The following is a 14,597-nucleotide window of genomic DNA, read 5'->3' as shown; positions in this document are numbered from 1 at the left end:
ATAAATAGTAGGTTGATGCAAATATTTTTCCTTTCATATATTTATTCACGTCACTCTTAAAAAGAATCATGTTCACATACTCTTCCTCCTTGTACATTATCAGGCACTAATTTTATGTTAGATTTGTGATATAATATTTAGAGAATCATAGACATCGTCTTTTTCTCAAAGTCCTCGAGCTATCTATTCTCATGTTTACTCATTTGAGAGCTTGTGTATGAGATAAGAAATGATTTGTACAAATTCTAATTAGATAAGTTTCATGCAAATTTTTGTAAAAAAATTATCTTATTTTAAAAAAGTGTAAAATAAATTATTTTTTATTAATGAGATTCATTTTTTTACAAAGGACTTGTATGTAGTTTATCTATCTAAGGTTTTTAACTAGCATGACTCATCTATGATATTTTTTTGAAAAATGCTTTGGTCATATAGGAATTTCACAAAAGTAAATTCACAAACTAACGCGATTTTTTTTTTCAACAAAAACTTCCTTACTTTATTCAAATGCCTCACTTATGACATAAGAAAACTGTGGAGGAAAAACAGAAAAAAAACAAAAACAAAAACAAAACTACAAACATCACTCCACTAATAAACACCACGGAAACGATGAAACAATAAAACAAAAAACTCAAATTCTCAAATTCTAATGTGTGGTAAAGTCGATATAACGAATCACATGAAATCATATTATATGTTTGTGAGTGTTTCTTTTATTTTAAATTTCTTTGTGATTATAACAATTTTTTATTTTGGTTGGATTTTTTTTATTTTTTATTTACTTCCGATTCTCTGGATCTGTTTAATGACTGACCATCGCTCGAAAGAGAGTTTTCTCACGTTGTTGAGACAATCGCTTCCTGCCGACGGAAATTTCATTTACCTTTTATTAACGAGTACTGCTCTCGCCGTCATATTGCTAACTTCTCATGTGTTCACTCTATATTACTGCAAATACCGTTAGGTTTGTAATAATATTATGCCATTCTGTATCTACCTGTGAGTTAACAATGTTGTTCTCAAATGAACAGCAGTGACAACCTTATTGGGTTGACTTGTGACAGCTTGTAACACTCTCAGCTGTAAAAGTAAAATCACAGATAAAATTGCTCTGTTCGATTGGAGCTCCTCCAAGGAAGAAAGAGAAGAGAGAGAACCGAGATTGTGATTCACAGATTGTATTAAGCTTCTGAATGATTTTTCTACAATAGAAGTATTACATATACAAATGTATTATATAAAAATAAATCTATAAAATGACGTGACTTTATGTAAACTGTTAGATCTACTTTACGATAAAAATAACTCTATAATCTAACGTACCATATCATCAAGTTAAATTATTTTATAGATTTACTTTTGTAGATAAATCATTTCTTTTTCTACAATACCTACAATCAGCTTATGAAAGAACAAATGATTGGACTAATGGGACTTCAACCAATATGGGTCAAGCTCACAAATGTGAAAAACCACTTTGACGAACACTAGAACCAATGAACCATACGTCCCAACATTTGTTTTCCTTTCTAACAGATTTTCAATCTGCCTTGTCATTTTCAAATGATCATCTCCAGCTTCTCACTGTTTTCTCTCATGGGATTCTGACGCATGGTTTTACTAATGGTGAAGAATCCTGATCAGGTATGAATCTAAGCATTATTTGAGGTAGTGATGACTTAAAAAAATCATACTTTATGAAGCCAAGTACTTGTTTTAACGTTCATTTATTGCAGAAACGTTCATCTTTATGTGGGAATGGGTACCATTGAAACGTGGAGGGTGACGAGATTAAGTTGATAGTTCTCTCATCCTATGACTCGGTTCAGTCATATTGCAGTAATTTATTTATCCAGCTCATCAAATCATCCCATTTACTTGACTTGATAATGCTACTAGATCCACCACTTGGCCTGGAAGCTGCGGCTCTGGCTGAAACAGAGGGCAAAGGTGGCTCTGCCACGTCAGCAATTGTCAGGACAGGATATGGAGCCTCAGCAGTTGGCATATAGGCTTGACTAATGATTTGCATGAGTTGGCGAGGCTGAACAGAGGTCATGTAAGAAGGTGTTTCATTGCCCAAACCTAAGCAGCGATTCCCTGAATTCCATTGTAACCATTATATAAGCAACAAGGGGCAAGCTTGAATAGCTTTATAGGATCAAGCGGAATAACAAAAAAAGCTTCAAAGTACAGCTGAAATATTGCTGAAAGGTTCCCAGAAAATTGAAATAAAAAGAGGCAAGGTGTGAAATAAATGCCTATCAGCTGTAATCTATATCTATACATCTATATGATTTTCATAACATAATATATATATATATATATATATATATGTATATATAAAGTTGATTTTGTGATTGACTAAAGACTAGCTATATTTCAACATCATTTAAAATAAAGAGTTTCAATACAAGTAAATCCACTTACTTTTGTATCTGGCAGCTGTCTTAGGGAAGTCAGTGATCACACCATCAACGTTTGCCCCCATGACAAATGAGTTGATCTCCATGTTTGCATCTGAGAAGAAGTCCCATGCTTGAGACACAAACTCATTGCTGAAGGTTTCTACATACACCGGGAACTTAAATGATTGTAGCTTTGACACAGTATCAGTAGCACCAGTGAGGAATGCCTGTCTTTCAGGAAAGACAGACATCTTGCTGACAACCACAGAATCAGCAAACGTCTTTATGTTCTTAATTGTTGAGTTGAGGGCATTACGAATATTCTTGTCAACCTTGTACACCCTCTCATAATTTTTTTGGTCCTTGATTTTCATTAGAACTGAGCTATCACTGGACTGAATCATAACCCTCAAGGATGTCTGGTTATCATAACCAGCTTTGCTCAAGGCATCGATGACTGCATCAGTTACACTCAATCTTTGCTCCTCTGCAAGGTAGGCCGCATGCTGAAGGAACAGAACAGAATAAAATGGCATTATCAACAGAAATAATCAAGTCGTGTTGAGGAAAATCTTTCATGTTTCAATTGATGCTGCACATAATGCGCATCCAAACATCCTCAGACCATTATAAAACACAATAATTTCAGCATTGGCGTCATGGCGTCAATATATAAACTATGGAAAATTATATACACCATACTATTATCTCACTTTCATCCCACTAAGTATGATGTGACACATTTATTACCATTGGATGATCATTTATTGCATGTTTCTTTATCATTCAATGATGATAAATATGCCACATCTTACTTAGTAGGATGAAAATAGGATGAGAGTGTGGTGTATAACATTACTCATAAACTAAATAGGTTTTTTTTCGTTGCAAAACAAATGAGGATTTGGTTACATAGAAGATAAGACCATCAATATCCCTCTCTCTGATAAATTACTAACCGTGGATTCATGGTGTGAGATCTCCTCATAACATTATTTTTTGTAACGTTCTTAGTAATTAAAAGAATGTAGGAAAAGCAAATACTTACTTCTATGCTGATCAAGACACCAGTAAGAGAGCTTGCATTCTTTGACAAGGCCAAAAATTCAGACAATTTAAGAAACTTTCCAGCCTTTCTGAACTTTGGATTCCGGAACAATCTATAATTGTAGTAAGGGTTTGCTATTGCCGCTGCAGGAATTTGCAAATAAGGTATATACAGGGATTTAATTACGCATTCAGAACTAGCTTGCGAATAATATTTACAAAAATACAACAGAATGTGATTCAAATAACATAACTAAAATGCTGCAGAAGACCGGTGAAAGCATGTGAATAATCATGAGAAGGGGCCCTCACAACTCAAGGGCTTAAAGTCTGCAGAAGCTAAAACCTAAATCTCATAAAAATCATGCCTTAATAGTTGTCATTTTCAAGTTGTAAAAAAACTATAGTTACATATAATTTTTTATTCTTCTTCCAAACTCCCATATTTCCTGCGTACATTTGCAAGCATTTGGCGAAGCGGAAGTCGTTCACGATGGAAACAGGGGAAATAAATTTAACGAAATAAAATAATTAACGGCAAAGAATGCAACGGAAGAACTGTGTCTTCCGGTAGTTGCAGAATAATTCAAATGCAGCTTTCTTATTCCAAACTTTTTCATACCGCCCATTACAATGATAGTCGAATATATATGGAAATCATAAAAGGAAAGTAGTTAATTGAGAAAGGAAATACTCTGTAAAGGAAATAAACCAAAAAGGAAATACTCTGTAAAGGAAGTAAACCAAAGTAAAATCAACGTGAAAATGGAAACAATTTCAAAGGTAAGTTGGTGCCGCGTATCCCTCAATTACGTGGTGCATGCATGGTTGAAATTCCTTATTCCCACCAATCACTCAAATGTTCCAACATCATAGGAAGCAGCTGTCACGTTGGTCCTCCATGTCCTGCATCAATTCCCCGCCACTTAGAAGTAAACTCGTCTCAGAGTTTGTGTCTGCGCTAAGTTGCTCGTCAGGAGGATGATACTCAAACAAGTCAGCTACATTAAAAGTGGGAGAGATGGACATGTCTTTTGGAAGCTCCACCACGTAGGCATTATCACTAATTTTTTTCAGTATGCGACAAGGGCCGAACTTCCTGTTTTGCAATTTACCGTAGGTGCCTGCAGGAAAACGATTCTTCCGTAAATGAACCATCACTAGGTCCCCTTCTTTGAATATCTTGGCTCGCCTATGCTTATCTGCAGCACGCTTGTACTTCATGTTGGCCTTCTCCAGGTTGTCACGTACCTCGGCTTGCACCCCTCGAATTTTTTCTGCCAAATTTTCAGCTGCCGTGCTCATCCCAGGGGTCTTCGGAAGAGTGACCAAGTCAAGAGCAAGTCTTGGAGGTCTAGTGTAGACGATTTCGAAAGGGCTCTTTCCAGTTGATCGATTGTTCATGCTATTGAAAGCGAACTCAACTTGCGGGAGACTCACATCCCATTGCTTCGGCTTGTCACCAGAGATACAACGCAACATGTTGCCCAGTGTTCGGTTGGTTACCTCAGTCTGGCCATCGGTTTGAGGGTGACAGGTACTGCTATACTTAAGAGAGGTCCCAAACTTTCGCCACAACGTGATCCAGAAATGGCTAAGAAATTTGGTGTCCCGGTCAGAGGTGATTGTCTTTGGGACGCCGTGTAAGCGGACAACTTCCTTGAAGAACAAATGAGCGACACTGGATGCATCCGACGTCTTTCGGCAAGGAATGAAGTGCGCCATTTTTGAAAACCTGTCAACGATTACAAAAATGGAATCAACACCACGTTGAGTCCGTGGTAACCCGAGCACGAAGTCCATACTCAAGTCCTCCCAAATGTTCTGAGGAATAGGCAATGGTGTGTAAAGTCCCGTGTTTTGCGCTTGACCTTTCTTCACTTGACAAACAGGACACCTTTGCACAAACCTTCCAACATCTCTTCTCAATTGAGGCCAATAATACCGCTCTGTCACTAGGGAAATCGTCTTATCGCGACCCACATGGCCTCCTAGTCCTCCACCATGCAATTCACGTAGAACATATTCGCGCAACGAAGTCCGAGGGAGGCAGAGTTGATTCCCACGAAAGAGGTATCCCTCTTGTATATGAAAATCTGCTTGTGGGTGCCCCGACGCACATTGCTTCCAAATTTCAGCAAAGTCTTCATCTTCAGAATATATGTCTTTAAGTTGCTCAAAACCAGTGATCTCGGTCTTCATGGTTACGAGTGCGGATGCACGTCGACTGAGAGCGTCGGCAACTTTGTTTTGTTGTCCAGATTTATGTTTGAGCACCATGGTGAATTTTTGCATAAAACTAATCCATCTAGCATGCATACGGTTCAAGCTGTTCTGGGTATTGATGAACTTCAGTGCGTGGTGGTCGCTGTAGAGAACGAATTCACGTTGAATCAGGTAGTGTTCCCAGTGTTTCAAAGACCTGATAACTGCGTAGAATTCTAGTTCATAGGTAGTCCACTTGCGCCTGGCCTCATTTAATTTTTCACTGAAGAACTCCACAGGACGTCCCTCTTGGAACAAAACGGCGCCTATCCCTACTATGGAGGCATCGCACTCTACTTCAAAAATTTTGTCAAAACTTGGGAGGGCGAGTACTGGTGCTGTTGATAGCTTTTCTTTGATAATGCTGAAGCTGTCATCCTGCTCTTTTCCCCACAAGAAACGCCCCTTTTTCATACACTCAGTGATGGGGGCTGCCAAGGAACTGAAATTCCGTATAAACCTGCGATAGAAGGTTGCTAAGCCATGGAAGCTGCGAACCTGGGTGACAGTGGTGGGGGTCGGCCAGTCACGTATCGCACGCACTTTCTCTTCATCAACATGTATTCCTTCGGCGCTCACCACAAAGCCCAGAAACAGCAACTTACTACTCAAAAAGGTGCACTTTTTTAAGTTAATAAACAACTTGTGATGGAAAAGTGCAGATAATACTTCTCTGAGATGACTCAAATGATCATCCTCATTACGGCTGTAAATGAGAATGTCATCAAAATAGACCACCACAAATTTTCCAATGAAGGGCTTGAGGACTTGGTGCATGACGCGCATGAAGGTGCTCGGTGCGTTAGAGAGGCCAAACGGCATTACCAGCCACTCATACAAGCCTTCTTTGGTTTTGAAAGCCGTTTTCCACTCATCGCCCGGCCGAATGCGTATTTGATGATACCCACTTCGTAAATCAATTTTTGAGAAAATATTAGACCCTGCAAGCATGTCCAACAAGTCAGTTAGTCGGGGAATGGGGAACCGGTATTTTACCGTAATTTTGTTGATGGCGCGGCTGTCTACACACATCCGCCAGCTCCCATCCTTCTTTGGCGTGATCAGTGCGGGCACTGCACACGGGCTCATACTCTCTCGTATCAGCCCTTTACGGAGGAGGTCTTCCACCTGCCCTTGTAGTATATTGTGTTCATTGGGGCTCATTCTGTAGTGCGGTAGATTTGGCAAACTTGCCCCAGGAACTAAGTCAACATGATGTTGGACATCCCGCATTGGAGGCAATCCCTCGGGTAGTTCAGGTGGTGCGAGGCCCTCAAACTCTGTCAATAGATACTGTATCTGTGGGGGTATGTCAGGGGACTCAACAACCTCTTCTCCTTTTACTACTAATGTCCATATTTCTCCCAACTCTTTGGCCTCTTCGAGGAAGTGGTTCTCGCTTACGGTAAACAGAGTGTTTTTTTCTTCAACCTGCAATGAGTTGGGACCTTTGTCCCCCATGGGCATCAATACTATCTTCCGATCACGCCACCAAAAGGAGTAAACGTTGTCGCGTCCCTTGTAGATGGCATCCACGTCGAACTGCCAAGGCCTCCCGAGTAGAACATGACAGGCATCCATATCAACTACATCACACATGGCCTCATCTTGGTAGTATTTCCCGATGGAGAAAGGCACACGGCAAACACTGTTGATTCTGGTCTCAGCTCCTTTTCGGATCCAGCTGATCTTATAAGGACGTGGATGTTTGTCCACTTTTAGTTCCAGTGCATTAACAAGGGCTCTTGATACTATATTTTCACAACTTCCGCTGTCAATAATTACATTGCATACCTTGTTTCTAACAGTGCATCGTGTCTTAAAAATCGAATGTCGTTGATTTTTTTCTTCTGTTTTCGGGGTCAGTAGGACTCGCTGGACGACACAACTGATTGGTTCTCCTTCATCCCCTTCAACAAATTCCTCTGCTTCATCTTCTTCACTGCTTTCCCCCTCTTTCGGGTCTTCTTCACCCTCTTCTATTACATGGACCGAACGGCGTGTGGGGCACTCATTGGATCGATGCCCCGGTTGATTGCACCGAAAGCATTTTCCTGTCATAGGTCGAGTGTAAGGGTTATAGCTTCCCCCTCCTTTATGCACTGGAGTTTTTGTGTTTTGGGTACTGCTTTCTCCTCTTTGCAACCTGCTGTATGGTGGAGGCCGTGAGTCACTAGATTGTTGTTGGGTGGTAGGCTTTACTTGTGGTACTTGGTTCAGTATCCTTGGTGGTGGCCTGGCCAGTTGCATTTCAATCTTCATGGCTAAATTAACTGCTTCTGAAAGAGACCACACAGTGTGCAAAGAAACCTTGTCTTGGATGGCCACACGTAAGCCCCCCATATATGTTGCAATCTGTTGTCCCTCCGTCTCCGAGAGATTATTACGAGCATTCAACCGATAAAACTCTTCTGTGTAGTCATTTACAGTCCTCGCCCCTTGCTTGCAGTTTTGGTATTGTTGGTAGAGAACTTGCTCGTAGTCCGGAGGAAGAAATCTAGCTCTCATTAGGCGCTTCATTTTAGGCCATACACGCACTGGCTGTTTGCCTTGTCTCCTTCTGTTGTTCTGCATTTGCTCCCACCAAGCCGAGGCGCCACCACGTAATTTATACGCAACCAGTTTCACTTGTTGTGTCTCAGGAATTTGCATGTAGTCAAAGAAGTTCTCCACCTCAAGCATCCAGTCGAGAAAACTCTCAACATGAAGATGACCATTGAAACAAGGTAAATCAATCTTAATTCTAAAATTGTGGTTGTTGTCTGGAGCTCTCCTGCCATCTTGGTTCCCACGGACGAAGCCTTCCAATTCTTCATCACTAGAAGAATCGTCGTGTGCTTGGTCCCGCTGTCGATGCATAAAACCACGACCACCCCGTGGACGGTTTGCATCCTCATTATCTTGGTTCCTATCACCACCAACATGAATGCCTGTGATGGCTGTTTGTATCTCCTGTAACATGCGTTCGATCCCTTCAAAACGCTGCTGGTTCCTTTGATCTTGAGAGTTAACGGCAGCCCAAATGGCCTGCATGCCACGATCTTCTTCTTGTGAATTCTCTCTTGCCATCAAGCCAGGTAAAGCCTTGCTCTGATGCCAAATTGGCGAAGCGGAAGTCGTTCACGATGGAAACAGGGGAAATAAATTTAACGAAATAAAATAATTAACGGCAAAGAATGCAACGGAAGAACTGTGTCTTCCGGTAGTTGCAGAATAATTCAAATGCAGCTTTCTTATTCCAAACTTTTTCATACCGCCCATTACAATGATAGTCGAATATATATGGAAATCATAAAAGGAAAGTAGTTAATTGAGAAAGGAAATACTCTGTAAAGGAAATAAACCAAAAAGGAAATACTCTGTAAAGGAAGTAAACCAAAGTAAAATCAACGTGAAAATGGAAACAATTTCAAAGGTAAGTTGGTGCCGCGTATCCCTCAATTACGTGGTGCATGCATGGTTGAAATTCCTTATTCCCACCAATCACTCAAATGTTCCAACATCATAGGAAGCAGCTGTCACGTTGGTCCTCCATGTCCTGCATCAGCATTGGTCATTCTAAACGAGTTTAAGTGGTTGGTTCAACGTGTTGGATAATTACACCTCTCCCCATAGTTTTCTTTTTTTCTCGTCCCATAGTTATGCATGTGTGATTAGCAACAATCACAAGAAATCTCTATGACAGTAGTCCTCCACGTAATGCAGACAGAAGTGATCTAAATAAAGAGTATTACACCAGAGAGTAAGTAAAGGAGAACCAAAGTTGACTTACGTGTTAAGGTTTGAATCTGACTCCATGTCAGGCTGAAGGTAAATATTCCACTGCCAGTCTTAATCTTTGGGATACTTGTTAAAAGGTTCATGAAACTTGATTGAGCAACTAGTGTACTATCAATCAGATTTATTGAGCTTAAGCAAAATGGTGTCCCATCCTTCGACAATTGAACAGGGCAGTCAAGTACATCTACGCCATCTGCAATAGCTTGCATAAATGCTAAGTCTGTACAACCAGGGTAATCTCCACTTGCTCCACATTTAGAGATAACCAAAGGCTTTGCTGGAGAAAGAGCATTGTGAAGGAAAAAGGTTAACAATGACATTATGAAAATTATGTTGGCATAGAAACATTCATTTAGACAACAATATCAATCAGCTATGAGCAGAAAAACTTTTATCAAAAGCAATATGCAGCAGGATTTACCTTGTGCTGAAGCATTTTTGCCTAGATGAGCAAAGCAATCTACAGTATGGGAAGAGAAATCAGTAACGTGAACAAAATATTTGCTGAAATAAGCAGTCAATAATTCAATGATAAAACAAACTAATAATGCCATACAAGGTAAAGATACAGAGTCAGGTAAAACTCAACCAAGGAAATCCAAGTTGTCATCCCAAGTGGGGCTAATATTTAGGATACTCCCATCTTTGATCTCTTGGTTCTTGTGGCTTAGGTGTAAAGCACACATGGAGGATGTAAAGGAGGAGAAGTTTGCTGCATGCTTTTAAGATCAAATCTGTTATACCAGATATAGTCAAAAGTTTCCAAGGCTGGTGTCTTAACTAGGCTGGATACTATTATAATTCAGCAACTGGGACTAGTTACTGTTCCTGTGAAGGGTCCGAAGTTGCAGATTTTGAGTTGGCACACACCAAATCCAAGTTGGTATAAACTAAATGTGGATGGAAGTAGTTATGGTAATCCTGGTGAATGTGGTGGTGGTGGTGTTATAAGAAATTCAGAAGTATGATTTGTGGCTTTTGCTTCTTCTTATGGTTTTGGAACTACTAAATTGGCTGAGGTTCAGGCAGTCATGGATGGACTAAATCTTTGCCTTAATCATCAGTTGCATAACATAGAGATTGAACCGGATTCTTTGATAGTAGTTAATTGGTCGAGGGGCAACGGCCTCATTCACTGGTCATTGATTGGCTTTTTGGAAGAATTTTATTTGTACCGTTAAAGGTTAGGGAGAACAACCAAATTGCAGATTTTCTTTCTAAGCAGGGTGCAAATGTCGAGTCCAAAACTTTTCTTGCCTCCAATGAGTTTCCATGGGAGCTTAAAGGGAAATTAGTACTTGATAGAGCTGGTTTGCCTTACTTGAGATGTAAATAAACTAGGTTGATTTGTTTGTTTCTGTAATTTTCTGTGTTTGATTGAATGTTGAACAGTATGTATATTGTGGTAGGTAGTCTGGTAGAGGTTCTTTTTTCCACTTTGTGGATTCCCCAAAATGAGGTTTATATCTACAGTATTTCTCCGCTACAAATTAGGGCTTTTTAATAAATTTATGGAATATGGCCTCTTAGAAAAAAAGCTCCTAGTAGCTGAATCCAATAAGTTCAAAGTTTAAGCTTATTCATTTGATCATTAAAAATCTTACAGATCTGTCAAGGAATCCAGATAGCCAAATCAAGTTTTATTCAGAAATTACAGAAATCAAAACAGCTAGAAAAGCTCGATAACAAACCACTAATTCAAAATTTGTAAATATGCATGATATTTAGGTGACCCCTATTCCTATCAAGTGGAAGGAAATAATTTACCTCTAGCTTGCGATGGAGTAATTGGGAAGTCGGTCAGCATGCCATCAACAGAGAAGTCATCATTATCAATAAAAGACAACGACTCAGATACTGGATCATAACTGTAATTGAAGCTAAAAGGAACATCATTTGCAAAATCTGATGCAAAAACTTCTAGCCCTGCCTTATGAGCATCCACGACAACAGAGGTATGAGGTTGCAAATAAAGACTGCCATCTACAGGCCATATGTAAGCCTTGGGAACAAGAATTCCAGAGGCAAATGTCTTGATAAACGTAAGATTCTTTAACAGAGAACCATACGTCTGGTTAGTTGAAGGCTCAAGCTCATATTGTCCTAGAAACCTGAAGACCAGTTTTGTCGTTCTTGGATTTAATCGTGTTGTAATACTTCTTAGGAAACCCACCTCTGGTGATGAAATATAGCCTACTACCACACTTCTCGACACAGAAAGAACAAAGCTTCGCATGCTCAAATTGTGTTGCTTGAAGAATGCATCATACTGCAAAAAGTGATAGAACAGAAGGGTTGGTGAAAATGATAGCTGAGGAGCCAGATCCTCCATGATTAGAGACACATCTGTATAACATAAGAGGAAATAATTTTAATGTAAGACAGTTTAATCATCCATTTACCTGAATGTTCAACCATATGCCTGGTTGTGGTTTTGTTGTTTTAGCCAAATCTTGAACGGTGAGAATTTGCAAGCTATTTCCATCAAACTTATTAGTTCGAGAATAGACTCCTTGTGTTACTGCTTAGAGACAGAAATTTGCATCAATTTCTAATGCAAAATGTTAGGATAAGCAACCACAGGGCCTGATAGCCTTACTTCCATAAGAATAGCTTTTAAACAAATATGACATCCAACCATATGTAAAGAAAAATGTTGGATGACTAGACATCCAGGTAACCGGTATGAAATGCAAGGAAAAAAATGTTTTAAGACAACTCAGACTTACGGGAGACATTTGCTAGCTCATTGAGGGTGAAATCCACAGAAAACCATCCTCGGGTTGGAATTCCATTGAAAAGGTAAACCTTTTTCTTGTTTCTGAGAACTTCCGCAATGTTCGTGGCATTTTCCAGCCTGATATTCGGCACACAAATCCCGGCTCCATCCTTTGTCAATTGCACATCACACCATAAGAGTACATCGGGTACACTAACTTGAAGTGCCAGGGCATAGGCAATTGAACTAGAATCAGGAAATAGCCCTGAAAACCCACCGCGTGCAATGACCAAAGGCGGATTACCTACAAATTAATCCGATCAAATCGGTTAGCTAACAGAACATGAGTTTCTCGTGTGATGGAATCCCATGTCAAGTATAAACAAGAAGACAGAGTGGTTACTGTAACATACTAACAATGTTGAGGCTAAACTGATTGGGTTGACTTTGAAGTTTGAGATAGTGTTCCATGTTGAATTTCACAATCGGAAATTCTAAACATTTCCTGAAAATGATCCAAAGTAAGTTGGGAATGTTGAATTACTGCAATCTCCGAATCATTTTCGTAGTTCCTGTTTCTGACGTCGGAAAGTTTGTCAATTTCTACTTCCATTTTTGATCTAATAGAATTATAGAACCGCGTTTTTTTTTTCCATCGATGGATCGAGCCATTCAGTACAAAATTTTCCATATTATAAAAACTTTCGCTACAATTAGTCAACTCTTTTGCTGAGTGAACATGTTTTCAATTTTCACTGCACCAAATACAAGGCTAAGGTTGGTTTAGATTTCGAAAGTGATTCATTTCATGATTTTATTATTATAATTTTTTAAATTTTTATGAAAAATATAATAAATAATTTAATTTTTTTAAATTTTAATTTAATTTTTTTAAATTTTTAAATTTTTAAATAATAATAATATTAAAAAATAATATTTTTTTAACTTTAATCTTTTATCTAAAATCATCTCGATTCAAAATGGTTCTCTATCTTTCTCTGATCAGCAATCAAACAGACATAAATTTGAAAGACGGAGAAAAAAAGTCAAGCAACTGTAGATCAGTTTTTCATCTTCCAAAAGTCAAAACAACGCCAATTATATAGATACAAATTACACACACAAAAATCCTTCTTTTCCTTCCCTTCATTTTATTGACAATCAGACAGAAAATAACAGAGCAGAAACAGAGATTGAGCAAAACACAAACCGCTAAGTGTAGGCCAGAGGGTGGTCTTGTTAGATCCCTGAGCAGAGACCAGAGTCATGACTAACAACGAGTGAAGCAGAAGAAGAAGAAGAAGAAGAAGAAAGAACGTGCGACCAAGTGAATTACGCATGGCCGGCAAGTAATCGAAGTAAATAAATTCCGGCGATCAGGTTTTGCTGGAGAATTCGTGAGATAGATCTTCTAAGCTTTTAGAGAGAAAGAGAGGCAACCACGCTTGGTTGACGAGGATCAATCTGATGATAATCTTCCATTTGGGTCAACTGTAGAGTCAATGCGTAAAAAGCAAACAGGTAAAATGCTTGTTTGACGAAGACTCATCATGATGTGATGTAAGAACGAATAATATGGCCTTTAGGTTGCCCATTACAGCTAATCGACGACTACACCGGGAAAGTGGGAAAACTCATTACCAGCATGGGAATTGCATGCATCAGCCTCCTCCGCTAGCTTTTATTTTCCTACTTTTACAAATTCAACTTGGATGCATGCGAACTGGAGTACTCGCAGTGGCCCCTCCACACAATTAACATGCAAAACACGAACAATCTTCATCTCTTTGGACGTTTAACTGCGCCCCAATTCAGTAGTATTATAGAACATGGATCAGGAACGCTTGTGGCCGGTGAGACCATTACTATGTATGAACTTAGTCAATATGATATATACAAGGTCTACAAATTGATATTTAAAATAATAATAAAAATCCCATCAAGAAAAAACATGAAAGTTCATTATTATTATTATTATTATTATTATTATTATTATTATTGGAGTTCTTTTTTTATAAAAGATTTTTACGAGATTTGTGTTATTACTTTTTTTTTTTTTTTAAGAAGAAGAATGTACCCCAATTTTATTAAAAAACCCTCACTTGTGACGGAGGAAAATCGTAGTTACAAGCTTGAAGTCTGGGGATTACACATAATCAAAAAAGACCAAAACCCAGACCTCACAAAATCCCTAGACATCAAACTAAATTTTAAGCTTAAAAGAAAATACATAAGACTCAGGACAACCAACCTAAAAAACCACCTGCAAGAAAAAGTCAGCTCGAAAAGATAAAAGAAAAGAAGAAAAACCAGTTGAAATAAGAAAATACCTCACTACAATATACGCAAATAGGGAAGTCTAATTCTATCCATGC

At 38.9% G+C, this 14,597-nt stretch overlaps 1 protein-coding gene across 1 annotated transcript; it reads right to left on the bottom strand.

Annotated features, from left to right (window-relative positions):
* Nucleotides 1-1,361: 1,361 nt before the first annotated feature.
* On the bottom strand, nucleotides 1,362-13,903 carry LOC108984858 (glycerophosphodiester phosphodiesterase GDPDL3-like). Its single transcript, XM_018956941.2, has 9 exons — nucleotides 13,433-13,903; nucleotides 12,233-12,526; nucleotides 11,906-12,024; nucleotides 11,271-11,772; nucleotides 9,925-9,963; nucleotides 9,496-9,780; nucleotides 3,460-3,602; nucleotides 2,434-2,917; nucleotides 1,362-2,103 (listed from the first exon to the last, which is right to left on the bottom strand). Exons 1-9 carry the CDS (start codon nucleotides 13,560-13,562, stop codon nucleotides 1,829-1,831), a joined length of 2,271 nt encoding a protein of 756 aa, XP_018812486.1. The 5' UTR covers nucleotides 13,563-13,903; the 3' UTR covers nucleotides 1,362-1,828.
* Nucleotides 13,904-14,597: the final 694 nt, after the last annotated feature.

The sequence above is a fragment of the Juglans regia genome, chromosome 2 (assembly GCF_001411555.2).
Source record: "Juglans regia cultivar Chandler chromosome 2, Walnut 2.0, whole genome shotgun sequence".
In the NCBI taxonomy this organism is placed as follows: domain Eukaryota; kingdom Viridiplantae; phylum Streptophyta; class Magnoliopsida; order Fagales; family Juglandaceae; genus Juglans; species Juglans regia.
This window is presented reverse-complemented; position numbering and strand designations above follow the sequence as displayed.

What these genes read in the sequence shown, in the direction of transcription:
- LOC108984858 (XM_018956941.2), bottom strand. Translation starts at nt 13,562, where the DNA reads ATGCGTAATTCACTTGGTCGCACGTTCTTTCTTCTTCTTCTTCTTCTT. An exon ending in TGAGCTAGCAAATGTCTCCC is followed by an intron (nt 12,025 to 12,232) that starts GTAAGTCTGAGT and finishes GTCTCTAAGCAG; the next exon opens with TAACACAAGGAGTCTATTCT. An exon ending in CAAAAATGCTTCAGCACAAG is followed by an intron (nt 9,781 to 9,924) that starts GTAAATCCTGCT and finishes CTCTTTCTCCAG; the next exon opens with CAAAGCCTTTGGTTATCTCT.